The sequence below is a fragment of the Nyctibius grandis genome, chromosome 17, assembly GCF_013368605.1.
Source record: "Nyctibius grandis isolate bNycGra1 chromosome 17, bNycGra1.pri, whole genome shotgun sequence".
NCBI classification, from domain to species: domain Eukaryota; kingdom Metazoa; phylum Chordata; class Aves; order Nyctibiiformes; family Nyctibiidae; genus Nyctibius; species Nyctibius grandis.
In genome coordinates this window covers 6,501,459-6,527,836 of record NC_090674.1, presented here as the reverse complement: position 1 = coordinate 6,527,836, position 26,378 = coordinate 6,501,459, and the positions used below count along the sequence as shown (strand labels likewise).

General features: G+C 45.7%; 1 protein-coding gene across 2 annotated transcripts in view; it reads right to left on the bottom strand.

Annotated features, from left to right (window-relative positions):
* MIB2 (MIB E3 ubiquitin protein ligase 2) overlaps positions 1 to 23,277 on the bottom strand; it is a 35,289-nt gene extending 12,012 nt beyond the window's left edge. The window contains exons 1-10 of one of the 2 annotated variants that reach the window (XM_068414953.1): positions 23,182 to 23,277; positions 22,650 to 22,783; positions 11,296 to 11,646; positions 10,658 to 10,829; positions 6,184 to 6,290; positions 4,795 to 4,989; positions 3,378 to 3,520; positions 2,539 to 2,646; positions 1,230 to 1,334; positions 339 to 501 (exon numbers count right to left, since the gene is read on the bottom strand). In XM_068414953.1, the coding sequence (XP_068271054.1) occupies positions 339 to 501; positions 1,230 to 1,334; positions 2,539 to 2,646; positions 3,378 to 3,520; positions 4,795 to 4,989; positions 6,184 to 6,290; positions 10,658 to 10,829; positions 11,296 to 11,542 (1,240 nt within the window). In that variant the 5' untranslated portion in view covers positions 11,543 to 11,646; positions 22,650 to 22,783; positions 23,182 to 23,277. The remainder of the gene's footprint in view (positions 1 to 338; positions 502 to 1,229; positions 1,335 to 2,538; positions 2,647 to 3,377; positions 3,521 to 4,794; positions 4,990 to 6,183; positions 6,291 to 10,657; positions 10,830 to 11,295; positions 11,647 to 22,649; positions 22,784 to 23,181) is intronic. The other variant, XM_068414954.1, reaches the window with a different exon arrangement.
* Between the last annotated feature and the right edge of the window lie 3,101 nt (positions 23,278 to 26,378).

Below are 26,378 nucleotides of genomic sequence, written 5' to 3'. Positions count from 1 at the left end.
CCCAAGGAGCTGAGAATATTTCACAAGCATTCAAGAATTAGTCTTCTCCTACAGAAAATGCAGCAGGATGGAACAGGAAATTGAGACAGATCAAGGCAGAAGCAAATACTGAACCTAGGGCAGTGCTACAGTTAGCATTCCTGGGTCCTAAATTCTGTATTTTCCTGTTAAGGCCAGCTTTGCTGCCCCAGTAGGGCACAGCTTGGTTTTGGAGCTCTGTTTGGGGAAGAACAGGCAGCTGCAGTTGCACACTGTCCAAAAAGCATTGCTGTTGTTACACCAGAGCAACCATTTCACAATCCCCCACAGAGCAGACATCTCTGTTCTCACTGTCTCACTTTTTGACTCCTTTGCGTTCTCCGTTGTCATGAGGTTTGCTTCCTCATCTCTCTGATAGGCTGTCAGGCAAGCTGGGTTAAAGGTCCAGGACTGCCCTCCAACCGACACCCGCAGATCTCCATCCCCGTAGACTTTGATCACTTTGCCGATGTGCCCTAGGGTCTGCAATGGAGAGAGAGAGAAAGGATTTTTAAAAGGTAAGATGCAGTGTGCTTTGCATCTCAGAACCAACACAATGCTTCTAAGAGTGGTTTCGCACTCCTGCTGTGTGAAAAGAAGCACTAGCAGTGACACACTCGCAGACAGCTCCCGCTTCAAGGACACCAGAGGGTTCTCAGCAGTTTCTCTATCACTGGTTTTACACAAGAAGGGTTTCTCAGACACATTACAAATGTCTGGAGAGGAAGGTGATGAAACAACAAAACATGGCCTGAAGAACCCTGAGAGAATGGATAAATTTGGACTAGGAAAGGTTTCCTCTGTGCATTTAATTGCTCCTGGAGGACACCTGTATTCTGCTTTTTAACCACACTGGTCTGATCAGACCATTTTTCCACTTGGACACTTGCCTGTCTCATTCCAGAGAACTAGGAAGGGTGTAAGAGGACTTGTTTACTTTGGTTAGTGAAACCTCTTATCTGACCTACTGGTAGCCAAATCCTTTGTCAGAAGCCCCACCTACCCACTTGGCTTTGGGGGCTGCAATAGGATTGTATTGCCAATAGCACTAGGCAACACTTATTGTGCAAGGCCTCAGCAGTCCCAGAAAGGTCTGTGCACTCACTGGCCAGCAGGAGCGCTGGAGGGCAATGCAAGCCCAGTCACTATTACTAATCGCTTGGGAAAACTCAGGAAGTTACTGGACTGTCCTGGAACTGGCGCGCACTCACAGGTGCCATTTCATCTGTCCACTCCCCATGACCAGGTTGGAATCGCTTCACTGTTTCCATATCATCTATCACCCGGACAACATCACCAACCCAAAAGGTGTTGAGCTACAAGAAAAAGAAAGTCATAAGCTTTTGGGGGATGAATCCAGAAAAAAAAAAACCCAAACAGCTATAAGTCCCTCCAACCCACCCTCACCTTTAGAAAACCCAACCAAATAAGAAGCCCATTGACTCAAAAACCAAGGCATTTCAAAATATGACTACCAGGAAATCTGCCATCACTGCACTGCAAAATAACCATAGTCCAAGGGCTGGGGTGCTTCTGTTTTAAGCCAAGTGCACGTTTAAGTTGGGAAATAATGTGAGACAGCACATTTTTCTTCTTTTCTTTCTTCTTCAAACCATTTATAATTAATACCAGTATAAAGTACGTATGGAATTTTCTTTGGTCCATCTCCTCACTATACCTGACTTGGCCCTGGAGATTTTAATTCACTTTAATAAGTTAAATCTGTTTGTTATTTAAAACAGAAAAGGAAAACCAGAGTTTATCTGTACTGGTAATTTGCCAGATGCTCCCTCTGCTCACTGAGCCAAGAAAGGAGCACTGTCAAAACACACTTTTCAAAGCAGACTAATTCTGTGCAAAACAGTCTGGCACTGCATTTTCCAATGGTGTTGGAGTTTTTAGCATTGTGACCTTGTTCAGGTCTTTCAGGATTTTGTAGTCCTCCAGCAGCTCCTTCTATACCTATTAGTCCTGCTTCTAATCATCCACATTTCAAGTCCTCAAACCTCTGAGCTTTAGAAACGCAGACACAAAATTAGAAGAGCTCAATTAAAGACTCAGATCATCCAAAAGAATCAGAGAGAAGCGAGACAAAGAAAGATGCAGAAAGGAGAATAACATGAAGACACAAGAACAAGAAAGAAAACAAAATCAAATGGAAATGGTGTGGAAGAAGGTTCATCACAGATGAAAGGTAGGTGCAGAAGGATGAGCTACTGTAGGTCTACTGTTACCACTTTTATCAAAGAAGCCAAAATTAAGCAATGGAATTTACAACATTTGAAATGCAAAGGTTCATAAAACTGGACAGCCTAGTAGCCCAACTCCCACTGTCTGCAACCATCTATCTTAGCTCTGATGGCTTGCAAGAAATCCTGCCTAGAACTACTGCTTTTAGCAGAGCAGTATATTTCTTCAGCACTTGCTTGAGACACACTGTGTCCTAACACAGCCAGCTAAATTGACAGCCATTCCCTGCAACATTTCTGGTTCCAGCCATGCTCACCTATCAGCACCTACCTTAGTCAGAGCTCCAGGATGGAAAGTCCAGCGGGTTTCACTGTTGAACTGGACCCTCACGTCCCCTCTGTCTGTGATTCTGTGCACAGTCCCTGTCTGGCCAATGAACTTTTGATAGGGAGGAAAAAAAAGTAGAGGAAAACCCCTGAATAAATCACATTGCTTAACAGTGGGGAAAGCAGGCATCCAAAGCATGTCCACAACCCCCTGGAGACTTACTTCCCTGATGGCCCCCTGAGATGCTCTGCTACAGTAATAGGTGCCATTTCTATCTTTACTTCCTCTATCATCTGAGGTTTTTTTAGACAACAGGTGACAGCAGACTGATAGCTCTTCAAACTAAAGACAAGACAACAGGCTAAGCTCCAAGAACATCATATGGGCTGAGAAATTTTAGTCCTGGACAGGGAATAGAGCCCACTGTTGACAAAACACATAACTTTCACTAGTAGTAATGCACCATACAAAAGAAGCCAAACAGGGAATGGATCCAGAACTCCACAGCTCATTCAAAAACAAACCAACCAGCCGTTACTTTTTTGCGCTGTCTTCCAAGACTTTTGAGCCACTCTTTTGACCCATCATAGACTCTTAGAAATTATGCAGTGCTCCACAAGGCAATTCTCATACAGCACATTTATCTGAGCCTAAAAATAAATCTGACTCCAGTGTCCTATCACTAAAGAATCTGTATTTGTGATTCAGTCAACACAATATAAATATAGAAGGTAATATGTTAGGCAAAGATGTTCTGGTAACTTCCTAGCCAGTGGGTATTTATGCATTCTGAGATAGTGACCGATACATTACCAAGCAAGCAGGAGCAAGCAGAAGCATACCTCAGCCATTTTAGGGTTCCAGCCACCGTGGCCCTCCTGCATCTCCCGCAAGATGTCAATGTCCAGCAGGCACTTCACCTTGTCCCCGTGCTGGAATGGATGCCTGTCCGTGCTTTCTTTCCTCTGCAGTTCAGCTGGTTTTCCTAAAGAGAAGAATGACACCGCTCACATACATGCAGGATGCAATAATACGCTTTGTGTCTCATTTGGCTTTGTAACAAGGGTTGCAAATTAACATAGGCTTAATTGGGGCAGAACAGTGTAAAACCCTTTTGCTATTGTGGAGTATCCCCTACACACTCTATGGGGCAGCACTGTGTAGAGAGATCAAGGGGATTTAGCTCTAACTGGATATTGATATGGGTTAAGCATGAGGTACTTCTAACAGGACACAATTCTGTCCCTTCCCAGAGAGGGGAATGCCTTTGAATGATGCCTCTCACGTCACGTCAGATATCAGTAGCTGTTCTCAGCAATTCAGCCACCCACACAGCACTCAAAATAAGTTCTCTTCCACAGGCAGCCACATAGCTTGCTTCGTGGAATGCTTTACCCTCCTAGCCTTCCTGTGTCACGAGAGGCCATGCCCCTAGAAATAAGCTCCCCATCCAACCCTTCCCCTCATGTCCTTGCCAAGCTGCTCAGGGAGAGAAAAGAATGAGAAAGACCTGATTCTGCTGCTGCACACTCAAGAACAGACCACTCTGTTTTCCTTCAGGGGAGCAAAAGATGGCTCCTGCACCCCATTAAAAAAATACAACCAAATTACAGCTTAGTAAAAAATACTGCAAGTCCAAAACCACGAGTAGTTTCCTTGGTTTCATCAGAGTTAAGAGGAAAGGTGGATTGCAGCGAGTTGCCAATATAGACATCACCTTTTTCCATGACTTTTTCTAATCTCCCTGCTGAGCAAGTATTTGGCAGCTCCATTCTCAGAAATCTCCCTTTTGTCACATTTCCCTTCAACATAAATTTGGTCCACCAGAACGATAATATTTGCTCTCTAAAAGCACAGTGAACACCCGTTGGACCACTGCTTGCCTGAAGAATGAAAAAATTTGGATTAACAAACTGACACTGGGTTGAATTCTCTGCTGACAGATGCAGGCACTCCCAAGGTAGCTTCATGCATTTGCAGCAGCAAGAAGTTGCCTTGGCAGAAGATCCTTCCTTGGGATACAGCTGTGGGCATCTGATGGCCTTACACAATCTTACCACTGAAAGGCCAAACTACTTTACTAACCCCTCTGAAATGAAGCAATATGTTCACACACAGACCACTTCTTTTAAATCATACACATTATGTGGGAACTTTATACAAGCACCTGCTGATTTTCTGTCTGCAAGCAAAATGGCTTTTTGTCAGGAAATAGCAGCATGAATCAGAATTTCTCAACAGAAGATTGTCTCTACGCACCTAATTTTGGGAGATGCTCTTTGTAGTAAAAGCCACCAGATGCCTCCACAGTACATTTCAGGTCCACTTTTCCCTTGTGTCCAACCCTGTAGACATTCGTGGTACCATCAGACCACGTGACACTAGCCACGCTGCGTCCAGTCTCTACATCCCAGCCACGAATATCAACCACACGTCCAGTTTTGCCTTCACCACCTGATGGGAAAAGAAATTAAAAAACAAGGAAAAAACTTGTCAGTTCTCCAACTATTCACCACAGAGGAGTAGGCATAGAGCCAAAAGTCAATAGCTGGGGCAGATGAAATTCTGACAGAGAGGTTGCCACCAGGAAGGGTTTGTGTGGGGCCGTATCACAGGTCAGCTTCACATGTTGAATAGAAGCACACAGGTCTGCTTCACTGACAGCACGCTGCTGCCTGAAGCAGTGCCCTCCACTCAAGTGTTCTTCGTATACATGAAAGAAGGAAATGACACACACAAAAAAAATTATTCGGCAGCTCATACATCTTCCTCACAGCTTGCATGATTCACCTTGATCTGCAGAAGGCACGAGATCTCAGTCACCTTTTTAATTAGGGAGATTAAACCACGAGACAACTCGGTTTGACCAGCTAGGAGAGAATCTCTACATTAAACTCGCTGAAAGCCAGCCAGCCATTTCCTTTGGAATACAAATATGGGAAAGCTGAATTCTGTGTGGAAGCAGCCATTCCTCCGGGTGCACAGCAACGCTGCCTAGCCAGGCAACGCGCAGTGTCGTGGCACCACGCTGTGGCAAGACAAAAACACAGCAGCGTTGTAAAATCCACCCAAAATCTTTAATCTCTCCCTAACACGGGCCAGGTGGAGGAACATCAAGTAGTGGCTGGCCTTATGTTTCTCCTCACTTGTCTTGCAGGGCATAATCATTGTAAGCAACCCAAGTCTCAGACATGTAAATGTTGATCTGATCTCAAAAGGATGGATAAGCTGTACTGAGCATAAGCTGCTTTTGTGCTCAGACCCTGCAAGTACCCGTGTCCTCCACTGAACCCAGAGCTGCAGTAAGTGGTGGAGTCAACATTGGAACCCTTTGGACTTACAACTTAATTGAGGGAAAAAAGAAGCTGTAAACATTGCAGTGTGTACAAGGCTCTGGAATAGAAATGGATAGTGAAGTTTCCTTAACCCTGTAGTGCTAGACAGAAATTGGTATCAGTGGATTAGACACAGTCATACCCCAAGAGCAGCTCTCTTAATACTCTAAAGAACAGCAACCTGCATCATCTGAACAGCCCCCCTAGAAGCTACTGCTCAGCACATGCATTTTCAACTAGCAATTTGGCAAAAATAAAAAATAAAATAAAAAAATCAAATGGTATTTTACAGGACATCTCAAAAGCAGCTTACCATCCTGGTTACCCCACTCCCAGTCGGGGCCACGGACTACTTTAGCCCCCTGGAAAGTCCCTTTTAATGTGATGCGAGTCAAATTCTGTCGAGGGCTCACTAGGACTCTGGAAAAACAAAATAAGAGAAAACAAACTAATTTATTGTTACTATTCACACTTTATAAAGCTCTGTTCCAACTGAGGTCTGTCACATGAGGACCAAGGGTACCACACTTACAGAAACACATGGCTTCAGTTCTGAAGAGCATGTAAGAAGCAAGAGAAAATGATAAAATAGCTGAAAAGGGTCTTTGATCCTAAAAGCTGGTCTCCCCAGGAAGGTCAGAATACTTAAGGCACTGTTCCACTGACAGCAGAAAGACAACTAGTGAATAATACGCTGGGCTAAAGAAGACCCAGCTTTATCTTCAAAGGTCATCAAAAATTGTGAGCTCCATGGTGAGCTTTAAAATGTTCTTCCCAACTGTGGGATGCAGATAATTGGGAATAGAGGCTGCTGTGTGAGCATGAGGAACAGGCACACTTCAGTGACAGTCTATATGATATCTACACACAAGAGCAGGACTGTGGTGGGGTCTCATGTTGTTAGACACCAGAATGTCATATCGCCGACTCAGGAAGCTGAACATATATAAAGATTCAAAACTATTATATTGACTCACTCGCACACAGCATGCTTAGCCATGAAGGAAAAAAGATCATCCTTCTTTCAGAACTTCAGGAGCCTTGTAGGGGCTGTGTAGGGCACAAATAAAATCTAGTAGCTCCAACAAAAAAAAAAAATTCCCCACATGCTCTATGGGATGCACAACCCACAAATTATATTAGGGCAAGGCAGCTCACCGAGGGCCGAGTACGGTCACTGTGAATGCATGCAAATTAATACATTTTAACATCACTATTTACCAGCATTCTACAGCATAAGGTACAACATCTGCAAACCAAAGTCATCAAAATCTGGATTTCACAACTTCAGCCCATAGCCTACACAGAGCAGGGGAAGCCCTGCTACGAACACCAAGCAATCCTACACACCATCAGAGGAGGGCATGTTAAGTTTTCATTGCCAGCTGTGCCACTAATAACCCACACGCTTCCCAAAGAAGAACACCCAAGTCAATTAACATAAGTCTCACGCAATTAAAACACATCTTTAACACAGAGCGTCAGGGCGGAGGGGAGGAGAGGAGTAAGGAGAGAGTTAGTAACTTCTCCAGAAAGTCTGACATCACTTCAGAGGGAGAGTGAAGCTGCCTTTCAGCTGCCCTTGTATCCCACCGTTAAGTTTAAGGCAACGCTTACAGACGTTACCAGGGTGTACGCTGATGAAAGCATTAACGGCTCAGGCAGTCTCCTAGCTCAAAGTCATAAGGAGTTCAGCACGTTTCATAACCCAAGCTGCAGACTGCACAGCCTAGCTCACTTGCTGAAAAGCACAGCAGATTAGACAGGCAGTGTGGTGGCTAGACTGTTTCCAGGATAACACAGACCTTTCTATCTGCCTTGCAATCCACACCACAGGCATACACACCCATCCATCTTAAGAAAAAAGGAAAAAAACAATACCTACGTGATAGTAAACAGGGGGTCTGATGTCCTGTTAAAGCAGCTTCCAATTCCCATAACGTTACAGCAGCCTCTCTGCTGTTTCTGTCCGTGCTGTTCCTAGTCTCTGTTCCCTAGCAGAAAGCCTTCTCATGAGTTACCAAGCCACCAAAGTACTTACGGACCCAGTCGTTTTGCTCGCCCAGGGTACAATCCATTTTTCTAGGTGCCTACAAACGTGCCCCAATCCATACCCGTGAACACGCACCTCCTCCTGACAGGCTCTTAGCAACTCCCAGCCCAGACAGAGCAAAACCAAGCTCAGCAGCTGCTCCACAGGGGAAGGGGAGGGGAAGCCTACGAGGGGTAGGGCTGACCTCAGAATGCTGTATTTATTTTCCTTCTAATACCTAGAGAGAGAAGGTGGAGGCTTGGAAGGATAAAAAGCTTATGCTTGAACTTACTGTTTACTTATCCATCAAAAGCCTAAGTCTTCTACCTTTCTTAACTTGTTAACAGATCTCCCACCTGTGCTTTACAACCTGATGCTTTTAAAAAGAGAGAGATTATTTACACATGTTCTTATAATCGTTGGATGTTCGTTATCCAGATTGTGGCTCAACAGGAGGCAGACAAAGATCACTTTTTGAATGGTTGAGATTTTGTCTGTTTTAAACACCATCAAGGCTGGCAGTCGTTGTGAAAGAGAAGATAACGAAAGAGGGCTAGGAAAAAGCTCAGCTAAAAAGAAACACTGATCAGCATTCATTTTATTGCAGTGTCATGTGCTATAGACTGGCTTTAAAAAACAGCATGGCTTTGGGTACTACATCTGAAACAGCTTAGCTACAACATGCTATTTTCACTGCATTTTGCTGAATGCTTTCCTAACAATTTATCAAAGATGTCTTAGTCAAACCCTGAGACAAAGTGATAAAAATATACTTCTCTCCTCCAAACTCTGCCCTCACAAGGGAGGGGTTTCAATGCAAAGATTCTCAGTGATAGTAAAATAAAGCACCAAGGTAAGCTAAGCAAGATGTTTAAAGAGCAAAATAACCACCATGCATTAACCTCCTAGCATGATTTCCCTTTTTGTACAATAATATAACAGCAGCCATTTCTCATCTCAACAGCTCTCATGTTAACCTGCCACTTTCAGTGAAATTCATGGCTAGAGATCAGGAAAACAAAGCTGACCAGTTCAGAAATCTGAGCTTCCTTAAAGAGGAAAGAAGTGTAAGAAACTCCACCTCCAATTGTACTTAAATGTTGGAGACAACTCACCACAACTGCCTTCTTTCCCTGGCCTCAGAAAACTTTTGACCTTGCCTTGGACAGCGCTGCTGACAAGCAACACTGAAGAATGTTGTGAGAACCAGATGTCCTGAGCCAATACATCTTAGGTTTTAATCTAATTCAACATGTGTTGTTCCAAATACTGGATAACAACCAAAGTTATTAGTGTGTTGCAAAAATACCCTAGGGATAAATGTAATCACTGCAATATTGCCTTTAATAACAATTTTAATTATGACAGCCAAAGACTGCAGCCATTTCTGCCCTACAAATTCCAATGATATTAGATTACTCTAGAGTCCATAAAACACTTGGGAGCATGGACTGTACAGAATGAAGCTATGTCTCTCTTCAGCACGCTGGGAACCACCCCCCTGTGGATATTCTGCCTGTGCTCAAGTTTCACTGAGGTGCTCACACAGCCTTTCACATCACTGAGAGCTAGAAAAATAGCATCATCCGTGCTTTACAGATAAGAGATTTGAGACCCCAAACAACTGACTTGAAGTTTAAACAGAGACTGCTTTTAATTTGCAATCTGAGGCCCTGCAGAAGTCAGAACCCCTTCACACCAGGCACAGGTAACATATTTTGCAAGACAGAGACTTCCCCCCTGCAGAAAATTCTTACCGAAGAACCCACACTCTGTAGGATATACAAAGATCTACACAGGCTACCTCAAGAAAAGCCAACACAAAGGTCTTACAGAAACTACAGGTAAAACCGACCTCAACGATGCAAGGAATTCTAGATTCTCTAATCCTCCCTAGGAAAGCTTTTACTGAAGCACTTCCAGGAAAGGATAAAGGAAGGAAATTCTGACAGATGGCAGGCGGATGCCGATTGCTCAAGCATGAACTAGAATAAGACAAGGACGCTAGAGAGTGAGGGATCAGGATCACAGAAACCTATTTCAGGAACTGTCTTTACCAAGAATTTCCATTGTCAATCCTATCCTTCCTTGCCAAGTTCTTCACAAACCCAGCTGCATGTAACTCAGACCGCAGGGGCTGAGCTGGGCTAAACGCTTGCTGTCTTTTTTGCTAACCTCCAAAGCTAACCCGTATCAGACTCAGCTTTGGAAAACCACAGCGGGCAAGACTTCAGCCCAAGGCTACTACATGTGAACTAAAACGTGTGTGTGCACCTAAGACTCAACACTGTACTGCAGACAGAAGGTTTTCTCACCTATGCTGCTCTCAAGAGATATCTATACATGGCCTTTAATGGCAGAATATTGTAATGAGAATGACACAGAATATATTTGAATATACTACTACTAATATTAACCTGATAACTAACAAACTAACAAACCTGATGAGTTTTGCTTTGCTATCCTGCTTAGAGACACTGATTTACCTTCCAATTACTAAGCATATATTCAGCAAATGGATACACGATTGCAAAAAAGGGTCTTCAGTGAAAATGAGCTGTCTGTCCTTTTAAACTAAGGATGAGAAACATAAACAGCCACAAAATTCAAACCAACCAAGACCAATAAAAAATACCAGCACTCTGCAAATGTGAGGAGGAGATTAGTTCAAATGGCAAAATATACTGCTAATGTGCAGAGGACAGACCTATAAAACTCAGCCTGGCTAACTGGACTCCCCTGTAGCACTACTTACGGTTGTGAGTGTGCTGTCTCGTAGCGCTCGAAGGAGTGAGACAGATCATGCTTGTTGTTCATGTAACACTGTGTGCACAAGTCATAGTCAAAACACATCTTGCATTTCCACCGCATTCCCCGTATACCATGCTTCTTGCAGCAGTCACAGATGATGTTAGGGTGACGGACACCTAGGAGAACAAAAGCAAAGGAATATAAGATCCACACAAAATCCACAGAAACCAGGCTGACCCGGGCTCTTAGAACTACATCAGCATGTTTTAAAGAAAAAAAATCATGTACTGTGGACATATTGAGGATGATGCAATAACATAATATGAAGTGATATGTGTAATATGAAGTATCCATTTCCTGGCTTAAGGGACTCATCCTAAAAGTCATGCCAGAATCTAACAGAATGAGAAAGTGAAACTGTTAGACTCACAGACAAAAAAGAGGAAAGAAAAGCCTTTGCATAGAGGCAAACAGGAATTTCACTGCCACAAACAGGCTGAGCGTGCACTGCTGCTCAGCATGAGTCCACAGGCAGTTGCAAAAGGCTTCACATTCCAGCTAGCATGGGAGGCAGGTGTCACAGGCTGAAGGAGATGGGTTTACAGCACTAGTGTTTGTGCTTCTTGTCCACGCTCTACTCACCTATTTGTGCATTATCATACAGCAGAAGGTCGTAAGCCCCTTGGAATCCAGTCCGATAATTGGTTCTGTTGCCTTGATCCCACTGCACGACGACAGTCTTATCTGGAGTGGTTGGGCTGCCTGTCCGACCAATCTCAACCACAGTCCCAACATTTCCTTCACCACTGTCCTGGTTGCCCCACTTCCAGTCCACTCCACGAACTACCCGCATCCCAACCTGCATGCTGGCATAGGGGTCCACGTCCATTGATCTGCACAGCAACCTCTAAAATTCTTCCACGTAAGGGGTCTTGGAGACAGGCAGTGTCATCAGCAACACATTCACCATCATCAGCAGCATGTTCAGCACACCTAATAAGACAATATACAATTAAGCAATGCCACTCAACACATCCCATTTTCCCCAGAATGACCTGGCTACAGAAGCTGCCTGACCTGCTGAGTAGATAAATCTATACTTTAAAACAGGGATCCTCACAGCTTTAGCACAGATGGGAAGGAGACACAAACTAGCCAGACTTCTAAGGCACAGAAACATCTGCATAATACCCAAAAGACTTATTCCAGAGCGCTGGATATGAGGGAAGAGAACTGGGCAAGAAATCTTTACAAAACTGCAGTACCAGCCCTTGATTTCAAATTCAGGAATATGTGCAACAGCTACCAGAGACACAATGGCAACGGAAACAAAAAAGCACAGGGTTTTTAAGATGAGGATAGAGTGCCACTCCCCAACCTTAAGTTTTACGCTATTTCAGTGGACCTTTTCCCTCTCCCCAGGAATGAATGAAACATCACAGACTTCAGAGCTCTCAGCATTTCAAGGAAGGCAATGCCAGTTCCAAAAATTATTAATCATAACAGAATATTCCAGGCTGTGCCACAAGCCCATAAAATTTAAGACGCTGCAGTATAAAGGAGGATGATTCCTTGCTACCTAAAAACAGCAGAGCAGGCTGCCACACTATATATTGTGAGACGTGCTCAACGGAGCAGTCAAATGGCAGAGTACCAACCTCGGGTCAGAACTGCCTCGGTCCTAGAAATGTGTGACCTACATACAGGCCAAACCACACTTCCTCTGTGCACCTCCCCACTACTTTTCTGACATGGATGCTACAGAGATCCCTTCTTCAAACTGCCAGTGAAATACAAAAGCTACACGAAGATGCTTTGTAGGAAGAGTCCTGGAGAAACGCATCATTTCACTGCACTGTGAATTTACTTAGGGGTGCAATATGACATGCCAACATCAGGTGTCTTGTGGCAGAACAGCCAATAGACAGCAATCTCCATCATTAACACAGGTACCAAGTTGCAAGGACAAAAATCCATCTAATTGGCAGCCCAAAATAAGCTGGATCCAGATGGAAACAGCCTTTTACTGCCGCCACAGGCATCAAGCTTCCCTTGGTTCTGCAGGTCCCTACCACTCACAAAGGAGCTGCACATACACTCATCCCAGGGCTCGAGGAAGCTGTTGTAGTTCAAGTGCACCTTGTGATGCTGAATACAAGTTAACAGAGGTGCCTGTGCTGCAATGACCTTCACGCAATCCCTTACTCACTGATCTGAAGGCTGTCTTCTTAATGTGCATACTCCATTTTCCACACAAAAATGCACCAAATGCACTCTGCGTTCCCATCTAATCTGCAGGGGCAATGCATAACGAGTAAAGAACCATTAAAAACCTTCACAAGATGAATTACAATGCTCATGCAGTCTGAGCCTTGCCAGAGATCAGCATTATTTACTTCCTAAGTGGAAATGTTTCACTCATTGAAGCAAATACTCCTCCCTCGATGCTGTCTGGGTCATCATTATTCCAGGGAAGGATAAGTATAGCTGCCAGAAATGATTCACAGAGAAAACACCAGTTTCCCATGGGAGTTTAAAGTAACTATGAATAAATAATCCATCGTGAGACGCAAGCATATTTCTGAATCCTAACCTAACATTCTGACCTCATCTACTGCGACACGGGGAAGAACAGCCCAGGTGTAACCTATGAGTCCATTCTTAGGAAATCCCAGTAATACTTAACACACTTTGTCAGAAGAGCAGCACGAGCCTGTGAAGCTCAGGCTTTGATGTTCCTCTAGAGTTTCTAGTTCCTGAACATCCTTCGTGAACTCACGTGGAGATGGCTGCAGCAGAACTTTTGTTACGGGTCTTTTCCACAGCAGCTCACTGGAGCCTGAAATGCTTTCCCAACCGTTAATTCACAAGCCCCAAAAGAGGTCGTTATTACACTAAGCATTTTGGAAAATAACATCATCCCCCATTTCTTACTATTTTCATTCTCTTTCTCCTCAGGTACAGTCTGTTATTTTGGATACTGTATCTCTAATAACTGGAGATCTGCAGCATCCAACACCTACCAAAGAGCACATGCCATCTACTTACTTTCACCCTCTTGCTCTTAGGTGGTTTTTCCAAAGAATACAAAGCACATGCAGGCTACAAACGGCTAAAACTGATACAACCACCCGATCCTTTGGGCTCAGGTGTGTTAGAGCCCTCTCCCGTCCAGGCTCAGAGGACGGGGAGGACGCTCAGGGCACCCCGACGACTGACACGTCCCCAGGGGGACTGCAGCGACCCAGCCCCACGGCTGCAGGGCTGCAAGGGCTGAGGCTGCTGGTGGAGGCAGGAGGAAGATCCACCCCAGATAAGGGCAAGCCTCCCCCTGCCCTACTCACCCCTAAAGCAGCAGCTCAGGCTGGCCTGGCCCTGAGGCATCAGCCTGTTCCCACAGCCCTGAGCTGAGCTAAAAGCCGTGTTTCCTTCCTAGAGCCCAGGCAGTCACTCAGGGCTAGAACCTGCCCCCTTGAGTCACCTTGTTCCCTCCAGCCACCACTCAAGAGACTCCCAGCTCTACTCTCCAGCCAGCTGCAGACAGACATGTCTAGGTCAGAGTCCCTGAGGACGGCTGCAGTGAGCATCACTATTTTTATGCTTTAAAAGCCATGAATCCTGCCCAGACGTCCACAGCACCAGATCACGTGCAATTCCCTCGCAGTAATGTTGTGCATCCTCCTCTGTCCTCTGCCTGACAAAACCAGGCTGATCAATGCTTCTCGAAACTCAGTATTTGTTTATTCAACACATATTGTGTTCACGCTGCCCCTGTGACACTACTAGGGAGCTATAAACCCATTCTTCCACATGACAGTTTGCAAATGCTATACAATGCAATGAGTAAGAGAATTAAGCTTTGGCACCCTCAGCACAACTCAGAGGTGGGTAAAGAAGCTTATTTTAATTAGAAGAGGATCTAAAGAGTTTTACAGCTTGTCTTCTGAGACCACCCCCCTCATACAAACAGCGAATAAGCAGCACAGGAGGAGCTGCACACATGCTTGGGTTTATTGAATTAACTTGCAGCAGACTGGGGGTTAGCTTACACCTCAGCTACCTCTACAGCCTTTCATCCTCAGTGAAACAGCGAAGGCAGAAGCAGCAATAGCAGCACAGTAAATTAATGTTGATGAGATTCTTCCATTGGAAAGCAACAGAAAGCATTGAAAGGATCAGGAAAACAGTATAACTAACAGAGCCATAACAATCAATAGTTGCAAGCAGCAGTAACCAGATGAAATGAATGCAAACATTTACAGAGATCACTGAAACGGACAATGATCCTTTGGGATCAGTGCTGATTAGATCGGTGCTCATAAGGACTTAACAAGCAGAACAAAGGTATGCCAGGTCTGAATTTTATTAGCAAATGAGTGGAATTGTGCTTTGGTGTTTGGTTCTCAACTCATCTCTCTCAGGGAAGAGGTGAACACACCAAGCAGAGCCAGAGCACTCTGCATACAGACACTATTCGCTTGACATCAGCAAAATAACTGCAAGCCAAGGAGCTCTATCAAGATAAACGTCACTTGCTTTATCCTTCCTGGATCCCAGTGCAGACCGGGCAAACCTCATAAAATGTTTACAGACATCCAGCACAGCCAGCCTGGAACCGAGCACATCACCAACGCTGCCTGCAACAGCAGAAACCCAGACCAACGTCACGGCTTTAACACTACCTCATAACACAGCACTAATACAAGTCCTGCTTCTTGGTGTGGAAAAACATGCAGTCAGGCCCATTTAGTTGTTTATTGTTTCCCAGATCTCGTTCCACAGCCCTTGCTCATACAAAGAGCAGCACTGTCAGATCAGGTCTTGTTTAGCCTCTGAGACTGAAGAACAGGGACTGGTCGGTAAAGCTTAGTCAGCAGGAGCTGAACTCCTTGGGAAGGTCTTGCTTGCAAGAGGTTTTGCAGATGTGAGCAAAGGCCCAGCAGATCAAAGCCAAGCATTTCCAAGTCTTGAAAGAACATTAGTGATATCAGACCAAGCCCAAAAAGACAAGAATGGAGCCCAATCCTGACGACACCGCTCTTCTTTAAAACAGCCATCTGATCCTAACTAAGGACATTAATAAAAGAAACAATGAAAACTTCACTATCAGGGTCAGTCTCACCTTAATTTTGCCACTAAGGCTAATCTCTTGAACAATTATGCTCTCGTGTAAATTGGTCACAGGTACCTGGGTAAAATTTCAACAGAACAGGAATCTTCCAGCTGAAACCACGCTAATCTTAGCAGGAACCAACAGCAAATACCAAGGCTATCACCCCTGGCACTGTTACATTTTACTTTTCAAGCCCTGCTAGCAACAGCAACGAACAGATGGCCAGAGCCAGGGAGCACACTCCAGCTGAAATACGGTTTGGAAAGGATCTTGCATTCATTTTATCCTGGGAGAGGAAAAAACGATTAAGGCAATACAGGCAATGTTTGAGTTCCAGGCAGTCAGTGTAGCACCTCTTTCACCCAACACTGCTTGGTACCAACATGTTTAACGTCTAGCGAGACCCCACTCTTCATTTTGAAGAAGGCAGTTTCCAAGCCTTGATCTTCTGTGGCTAACACAGAGGTGGCTGGAGAGCCTGGGCACACTGCAAATCCTAATTACAGCACAGAAGATACCTCATCTTAGTTAGGATTTGCAGAACTGGCTGAAGTGAATAGTTTAATATTTCACTGCAAAGCCACGAGGTCTCAATGATACTTTGCTTCACTTTTCCTTGTGCTTTCAGGATTTCTGTTTAGTCTAAATTTTGCAAGGGGGCATCACTGGCACAGAGGGCAAGAGAAAGGCAGATGATGTTTCTGTGGGTTAAATATCAATAACAGATAAATGAAGCCATTCTTACTGACAAATTACTCTCAGCAGAAAAAAATTAGAAATAGGGCAGCTGACTCTGTTAAAACCAATCAATCAGGAAAAAAGCCACATGAGCTTAGACCATTTCCATGCCCCATACCTCACCTGCTCTCAAAGTATATTTAACTGTATTACATAAACAGAATAAAGCAGGTGATTAATATGCCTTTGCTCAGGGATTAATATCTTGCCGTTTCAGCTTCACTGTGTAAGAGCAGGCACACATCCTGAAATACTGGGACACAGAGCGAGGAAATGCTAAAAATAACTACCCAGGCACTATGCTTAAAGACGGTCCCACTGAGTACATTTCATCTCTACGATCAACACTTGTCCTTTACAAATGCCAGCCCACTGATCTGTTTTGCCTAACCTGAATTTTACATTCCATTTACTCTGATCGTGATTTGTTACAGTGAGAGGGGAACGTCGCCTTCCCTTTCAAGTTGTAGGAGCAATACTCTCAGTGGTTGTCACGCTGGCTTACTACCTGTTCTTCCACCTCGTTAAAGAATGCAGGCCTAAAAGAAGCACCAGCAAATTTATTGATTTTGTGCAAACCCTTCTGAGGAGCTTGACCCCAGCATTCTGGTTTCCTAAAAACTGGCAAACAATCTTAGAATAGATCCTAAAGATGGAAGAAGATATAGGCTAAACAGACAAAAAGCACTGCCTACTTTCAGATCCTGGACCACCACAACTGAAGTGTCAGACAGAAGACACCTCTCCTTAATTTCAATCATAGATGGGTTTTGAAATATCACAGCTTCAATATGGCTGAAGTCTCAAGAAATATATTAACCAGAGAACTTCTTCCAGTTGGGTGAGAAGGCATGAACGAAAAGCTTGTCTAGAGCAGTCAGATCAGAAGTGAGTTGGCCTTGAACCTTCAATTCTCACTTTACTCAAACTTCAACCAACCTGTGACGACCACAGACACAGAAAAGCAAACCTGCTACAAAAACCACTCATCCACATAGCCTCAATCCAAACTGGTTTTGTCACCAAATTCTATGGACCAGAAAGGGATTTTTGTCAGTGGCAAGTAACAAAATAAGTTAAACAGAAAGTGACAGTATCAGCCACACGATCTACCTGGAGCAAAGATATAGCACAGTATTTTTAATGAATCAGCTCAGTGCTAACTAATGGACTAGACCCATGAAACAAACCGGATTGCACAGTAGGTCAATATTTGCTTTAAACCACACAAATGCAAATACAACCCTCAGGAAACACCACCAGTAAGTCAAAGATAAACAGCTGTCACAGGCTTCCAACAACAGAAGTTGTGGTATACCACAGCGTACTGGTTTTGGCTGGGATAATTTTCTTCATAGTAGCTTTTATGGTGCTCTGTTTTGGATTTGTGACCAAACCAGCGGTGATAACACACTGATGTTTTAGCTGTTGCTGAACTGGGCTTGCAGAGCACCAAGGCCTTTGCTGTTTCTCACACTGCCCTGCCAGTGAATAAGAATGCACAAGGGGTGCACACGAATTCGGGAGGGAACACAGCCAGGACAGCTGACCCCGACCGACCCGAGGGATATCCCATATGACATCATGCTCAGCAATAAAAGCTCGGGGAAAGAAATAGGGAGGGAGGATGTTTGGAGTAGTGGTGTTCGCCTTGCCAAGCAACTGTTACACCCGGTGGAGTTCTGCTTTCTCAATTTTACCCTTCCAGTTCTCTTCCCTATCCCACTGGGGGGGAAGTGAGCAAGCAGCTGTGTGGTGCTTAGCTACCTACCAGGGTTAACCCACAACACACAGAAAGGTGGAATATCTTTTGCCAGGTCAGGGATGTTCAAAATTCGGATTTACAAGCCAACATCAGACAAACCCTGCAAAAGAACAAGTTCCCTCTACCAGCTTCTACCGAACACAAGAACTTCAGGCTTTAAATTGGTGAGATCACTGCTCATCTGCCCACTGGAGAATTAAGAGTGATTATAAGCGAAAGTTCACACTGAGCATCTAGTGCATCTCTCTTTATTACATCCCCCAAGATAATTGCTCATGAGCCTGACGAAATTTCCTTCTGGCTTTTGATGAACTGTGTTCTCGCCAGGAGGGAGAAAAACAGCTCCAGCCGTTTGCTTTAATTGGACCTGACAGCTCGCAGATTGCTGCCTCAAGCCTCGAAATGCTCAGTAGCTGGGGCTGATGAGAATCCACTTTTTCCTCAATAGCAGATTTCAGAGTTAAATTTACATTGCATTACAGTAAAAACAAACACACATACTCCCTGCCCCAAAACACCAGGTAATGTTGTTTAAAAAAAAAAAAAAAGCAATTATTTCCTAGGTTTGAATTAAGGTCTTTTTCACTTTACATAGAAAAACCATGGGTTTGGTGTAGTTTATCATGCCTTGTGGCAAAGGATGGACTAGGTGCCCTCACCAAAATTGCTTCCAGACCTATTTTCAGTCACCTAGAAAAGGAGGACCACACAGAAACATATACCAACGAGAAATCTGTCTTGGCAGCAGATTTCAACTGTGCTCTTATTTAGACATTGCTTTAATATATTTCTCAGAGGCAAGGCCATCTGGCCCAGAGCTGTTGGTGTTGAGCCCTAGGTAAAGCTCAGGTCTGCATCTCTTTCACACCAGCTATCACTCCTATTTACCACAAAAATATGGGTTAAATCACTTAGAAGTTCATAATCTTCAAATCTATTTACACAATTGCCTTGTCTGTCCAGAGAGACAGTAAGTTCCCCCACAAGTCATTCAAAATCTGAAGACTAACGTTACGGCAGGAGTAAAAAAAAATCAAGAGGAATTAACACTGAAGTCCTGCTGGTAGACAAGTGGTTGAATAGTGGGTTGGAGAAAACACAGTACAGTGGTTCATAGGCATTTAGATGCTGGTATCCTCAGCAGTAGTGACACAATAGGGTTACAAATCACCCCAGTTAGGAACACAACTTCCTCCAACTTTTCAAAACGAAAAGTAGCTACTTCAGACTCTGGCATAGAGCAAACTGGAGCATAAAACCTGCTGAATCTCTGATGAGCCTTGATAGCTCATCCTACCAACTTTCAGATTCCCCTTCAGGCTTTCAGAATGGTCAACATTGCACTCCTGTCAGTTTTCAGCCTGGAACTTGCCCTTTCTGTGCTCTAAGAGCAGATCAAAAGGTTTATGTCTAATCTATCAAGACATGCCTTTGGCTAGAGAGACATCAGCTGTGGAGGAGCAGAAAGAATTGAGTAGTTAGCTGCTGCTTTCCTCCCTGGTACTCACCAAGGGTTTGAGGGTCAGCACATAGCCAATTCACTTACAAGTTTGTACGTTTCAGAAGCACAGATGTTATCTTTCAGCTCTGGATAGCTGAGTGCTTTAAAGAATGCAAGAACCCTTTACAGATGGGAAATGGAGCCATGGTTATATATGGAACTGGGCAGAGCCAGGAACAAAGCTCACATATCCTAGCTCCAAGTTCTGTTCTCCACAGCCTGACCCATACTAGTCACAGGAGCGGGAAAAAAGAAAGTATCAACCCACGATCCAGCACACATCCTTGCATTCCTTGGGGTCATGTCAAGGAATGTGAATCGAGGTCTAAGATCAAGCCATTACTGTCCTGCTAGCACACATGTACCTTCACCAACCATTTTCCACATACAGCCAGTCTAAATGCTAGAAGACTTGTTCCCTGTTCAGGGAAATTTCAACCACCACAACAGCTCTCATTACAGAGGGAGCAGAAAAGTTTAAATTCTGTAAGTCTCCCAAGAAACAAGAGACTCCACTTTCTCACTTTTTGCTTAAGGAGAGAAGAGTATCCAATGATCTCTCCAATCACAGCTCTTAGTGAGTGTACTGAAAGTTGCATTGGTCTCCCTCTGAGCACACTGTGTTACAACACCCCGGCCTCTCCATAAATGCCCTTGATAAGCCATGAATCAGAAACCTTGCAAAACAACTAGGACTCAAATAGTCTGCTCACAGGACTTTGCATTCTATTCCTGGATCCCAGCAACTCGAAATGAAAGGGCATGATCAGTACTGGCGCAAGTGGTATGGTCACATTCAGCGTGACCCTGAATTCTGCCAGAGCCCAGGAGCAGTTCTGTATCAAGAGATGATGAGCAAGGCAAACAGATTTGATGGGAACAGGCAGGCAGGGGCAACGTGACCTAGTAGAGCTTAATTATCAAGTTGGACAAAGCCTCCAACTTCAGCAAAACCATAGGCAACCAAGAGTGGTCTCTGCAAGCAACCAGTACTAACGCTACACGAACGCAAGGCAAGAGATGAGCTTGTTTCAGAGATAACTGCCACAGCTCTGAACAGCCCATGGTGGTCATGTAGCCACACGCTTGTGACCAAGGTAGCTTAGAAAGCTGTGAACATATCCCTTTCCAAGTAAAAATGGAAGGAGACAATAGCAACCACCACACTTCCAGTACTTCTACAGTTTTTGCAACTTCCAAGACATTTGTCAAAGTTTTAGTGGAAAGACACTACGCATGGACTCCCAACCCTCCCAAACAACCCCAGCAGTGGATTAGCAGCCCTTGCAGACCAAAGGAGGAAAATAACAGATTCTTTATACACTAATTTGGCACAGGATTTTCACAGTCACTGAGCTTCAAACATGTATTTGAAATAAATGTCAAAACATACGAAGGTGTACAGCAATATCACAACAAGCAGAGAATTAAGCCCACCCAAATATCATATGTTTATAAAGATTCTTCTCACGTCAGTGACTCAGAGAAAGGGATGTGAAACATATTTACCTTTTTGAAGCCTAAAAAGAGAATAATTTTCCAAGTAAACAGAACCAGTGGTGATACTGTTACATGACAACTAGGTAACTGTTTGTTACACATGTTGCAGGCACACTTGCCAGTCCTAAGTGAACTCATGTCCTCCCACCACGGAAACAGACAAGATGAGCACAGAAAACAGGCATGAGGTGCTGAAGACACACCAGTGACAGAGTTGGGACTACAGCGTGAGTCACCTGACACCCAGTCTCCTGCCCTGTCAGTTGGCTGCCTTAAGGAAGAACTTCTTGAAGGGAACCATCATCCGCCCAACAGAAGTTAGCTGCTCCAGACACAAAACTAGACACCTATAATTCAGAGCAGAAAGCAAAGCTGGAAACAGGACAAGAACTTCTCTAGCTCTGCCAAGGCTATTGAAGCTTTCCCCTTCTGATTTCTGTTATCAACATGACACACAACGTCATTCCAATCACAACAATGTGGGTAGTGTGGGTTATTTACAGTAACCATGTCCCTTGACAATTCACTCATCTATATCCTGAAACCATGGATGAAAAATTCAACAGGTAATCAAGTATGGAGGAAGGACCTAGAAGGATGAACAACTGCATTGTTCTTCATAGGAAGTAGTTTTAGGAAACCAAGGAGCTGTTAAACAGAGGAGAAATAAGAACGGTATCTCATTTGAGCCAAATAAACTCCTCCTATAGCAACAGAGAAGTGCAGAGGATGTAATGAGGCTCTTAGCCAAAAACAGAGAAGGTAGAGTAGTAAAGCCAAGCTCAAGTGACCTCCATGAAGGTGAGCCAGAGCTCACCTGTTTCTAAGTGAGGTAGAAATTAGAATTTGTTATATTCAGAAAGCAAGTTCTGGAGTTGAGTGTCTGCAGGGAAACCAGAACAAACATACGTAGTGCTTCCAATGCAGCTGTACCATCTTCACCAGGTTTAAGTTTGGCCCTTGTTCTCACGACTTTCTCAGTTCAGGAAGATTGCAAATATCACAGAAACACAGGAGAGAAAAAGCCACACGTGCTTCAGTTCCGAGTTATACTCGGCATACGGCACATGCTCCAGTTACACAAAATGCCCAGTAGAAACCACTGCCAATGTTTCAGCGCTCAGCTCTCACCTTCGCGAGTAAGGACTTACCTGCAGTACCTGTTTCAGAACAGGAAAACAGGATGTATGTTTACACCCTCCGGGGCAGCCAGCACTCGCCCTCCAGAAGAAACGAAACAAAAATGGAGCAGGAGCAAGCAGACGTGCCCCACTATGGACTCAACCCTGGCTAACTGGCAGAAAGACAACTAGCCACTTCGAGCAGACCTATTCCCAGCTTAGCCCAAGAAAGAAAAGGGCAAAAATCCAGGCACGTACCTGACAGAGCCGAGAAAGAACAAAATTCAGACAACCCTCCAGAAAGCCGCTGTCCTTTGCCAAGGGCTGCGCTTGCTTCCTTCCCTCATTCATTCTGGGCGCAGCAGCCTGAGCCGCAGACCTGCCACAGTGGCCTTGGGAGCAGAAAACACGAGAAGCCGCTCAGGTGGGCACCATCGCCGCAGCCACCGGCTCCGTCCCCGCTCAAGGCCTCCCCTGGACGGGACACGAGTCCAGCCCCGGCCCCGGCCACCGCGGCGGCCCAGGCGGGCTCAAGCCCGGCCGCAGCCCCGTCGGAGGCACCTCCCCACCGCCGCCAGCAGCAGCGCCGGGGCCGTCCTCCCCGCTCCCGCCCCCGACGCCCCGCCGGGAACCGGTCGCCCTAGGCCCTCCTGGGCAATGACACCCAGAGACCCCCCTCCGCCCCCGGGGCCGCCAGACCCCCGGGGGCCCCCGCGCCGCCCAGGCCGTGAGGTGGCCTCGCACCCGCGGAGGCGACGCTGCCCCAGCCCCCCAAGGCGCCCGCTCTTACCCCCGTGGAAGCGGCTGAGGAGCCGCGCCGCGACCGGCCGCTCCTCAGGTGCTGCAGCGGCGCCGCTCGACCCCACTCCCCCGGGGCCGCCCGCCCCGCCCAGGCCGCCGCCGCCCGGTGACAGCCGGCGGGGCATGCTGGGAGAGGTAGTTTCCCGCCCGCCCCGCTCGCCCCCCGCGGGCCGCCGCCGACTACAAGTCCCGGGAGGCCGCGGGAGGCCCCCGCGGCGCGGCCTGGGCCTGGCCCCGAGGCCTGCGGGAGGGCAGCAGCCCCGGCTGGCGGTGGGGTCCCCTGCGGTGGCTCCGGGGCAGGGCCCGGGGCGGGCTGCGGCGGCTCGGCCCCTCGTGTGGCCCGGGCAGGGCTCCTGCGCGCCTCCTGCCTTGGCTGGCAAACGCCCCGCCGCTGCCCGAGGCGGGTCGAGCCGCCCGTGCCGTCTGCGCTCCGTGTTTCGGGTTCGCCCGACGCCTTCGTGGTGTCGAGGACAATAAATATTTGGGTCGTTTTCTGTCTTCTCTGCACAGGCAAAATGGCCCTTGAAACCCGCAGGAATGGCTGGCCGTGAGGGGACGCAGGATCCACGCCAGGACGCTCTTTTTTAAATGTCTGAGCGTTCGATTTTGGGGGTGATTTTAGGGTAACTTAGTCCACTGTAAGGGAGACTTTGGGATTCAGTGTAAGTCCCTTCATGGCACCGTGCTGCTTTGTTCACCAAGTAGCCAGAGGGCCCTGAAAGCCTCTACCTGCAGTGTACTGGACAGTCTTCTGCCAGGGATGTCTTTTTTGCAAGATCATAGCTCAGATATTGCCTGCGTGGGATCGTTGGTGGCACTCAAACTCAGAATGCATTAATCTGAAGGCATAAGCTGTTAGTGCCTTTATAATAACTTTCTCTTCAACGAGGCAGAGGCTACTGAGGAGTTTGTATTGTCTCTGTGCTGGTGATACTGATGACGCTGTTCACGTGGATCTCTTGTGTCTGGGGTAGGACACACTCCACTGACATCACCCCTCCGAGGTCAGGGACACCTCGTAAGCACTCTGTTTAAGCTTGCCTGCCTCATTCTGTTGCTCAGTGGCACGTCAAACATGGCTCTGTTGGAGCTAATGGATTGGAATTTTGTTTTACATTTAGCCTTTGCTGATGTAGGCTGGCATAGCAGAACAAGGGCTAAGAGAGTGGCCTGCATTGATAGTGAAGAACAGCGTTCACAGCAGTAAAATTGAGTCACGTGTTTGTGCCAAACCCAGAAGGCCTGCAGCGACCACAGCACAGAACTTGCCAGCATAAGACCCTGCACTTACAACAGCAATATGGCAGCAAGGTCATAAAAAAATCACGTATGCCATTCCTTTTCCCACTAGCCCATCAGGAATACTATGTAGAGCCCTAAAACTCAGAAGGAGGAAACAAAGACACCAGGCAGCAGAGTTGCCTAGGGCTTATAAAGGCCGAAGAGAGCAAAATTCTGAGACAAAGAGCGTCACAGCATAACAGCAGTTACCACAACCTTTATGTCTACAGGGTACAAAGGACCTGTCCAAAAACAAGCTTGCCGTTGCTCTTTGATAAAAGCCAAAGAGGAGGACTCTGTCCCTTGTCCTGTGGGTTGCGTAAAAGTGATGTTGGCCAGACCACTTAAACACACACGTTGGGGTGATTGTGAAAATGGGTGGATTGAATCCCACTTGGTTGTGCCCAGAACTGCAGTGCATTGTACCCCTCGGCCAGGAGATGGAGAATGCGTACCGTTAAGTGGTTTTCCTTCTGAGGTTTACAACTGCGAGACAGACAGAAGAAGTGCTGTATCTAAGAGAAGGAAGGACTTGAGGGAACAAGATAACTGTCCTCATGCACAAGGCTGAGACTGAGAAGAAAGAAACAACCAGTTTTGTGTGCTTAGGGGGTAGGCCAAAAAGTAATGGGTCAACATGCAGCAATGAAAACTCAGGCTGGATGTTAGGGGAAACTTTGTAAGGCTAATGCAATGCTGCATCTGGTAAACTGGAGTTCATCTCAGTCTCTTGCTCAGTGAGGACATTATAATGTGTACTGCAACGGGCTGGAGCAGGGGAGCATCGCTCTGGATATGGGAGAGACGCCTCTGCTCTTACACAGCCCTGTCCTGCTTTTCCAAATATATTATTGGGAATCTTTCTTTGCCCACTGGATGCCACTGTTACACAGACTATTTCTGTAGGCTTCTGCTCTAGGCACCTTCTCTATCAGACATGGAAGGCCGCTCCAGGGTCAGTCAAGCTGGAAAACATCTTGTCCAAAATGTATCTTCAGGTCATACATAGAAGGACGCTTTCCCCAACACCTATGTCCTGCAGTGCCTATTTTGCATGCTTAATGCAGGAATTTGTATGTGGAAAGAGTGGTTCAGAGAATTCTCTCCTTAAAAACACAGCCTGGAAACGGCAGCTTTCCGTGGCTCACACGCTGCACACGTGCACTGCTCTTATGGTTACACCTTGTGGCGCTGCCTTCCGAGGCAATGACCTGGATAGGACAGAAAGGATACGTGTAGCTTCCCCTTTTTAGAGAAAACTGAACAGTATCTCTAGCTCAGCTGAGAAAGAAGTCAGAAAGTGACCTACATCCAATACCCAGCTCTGGGAATTAACTTTGAGGAAGTTCAGTTCCACATCTAGGTCTCTCCTCTGAAACAAATGGAACCGCAGCCTAATAGAATCCAAACCCAAGGGGAATTCCTCTTTATTCCTTTCCAACAATTTTTAGCACTGAAAAACAACTATCCTGATTTTTCAATCCACATATCTTACTGGAAAAAAAAAATTACTCCAAGTTAATGCAAACCTTAGGGTTTGAATCCTTCAGATTCTAACAACTGAACTGGTTCCTGATGTCTTGAGCAGTCTAGCAACAAGTGCTGAGGTTGTCTTGTACAAATCCAGCCTTGCTGTGTGGAGGATTAGCTATTTTAGGGAAAGGTGAAGTCATTTTTACACAGGTCACCTCCATCCATGCCCATCTAATGAAATATAGTGAAAGATGGATTCAAACTAGAATCTCATTACTAGTTACTGCTCATTTGACGTCCACTGCTGCTTGCTGTCTTGGAAGTTCCTCAGCCTGCTTCGCTTCTTTAGGGAAAGAGGGGAGTAACTGGCAGAGTTTGAGAGATAAAAAGCTTTGAGTATCAGCGTAGTTGTCCTGTGCTACGTTCCTTGGG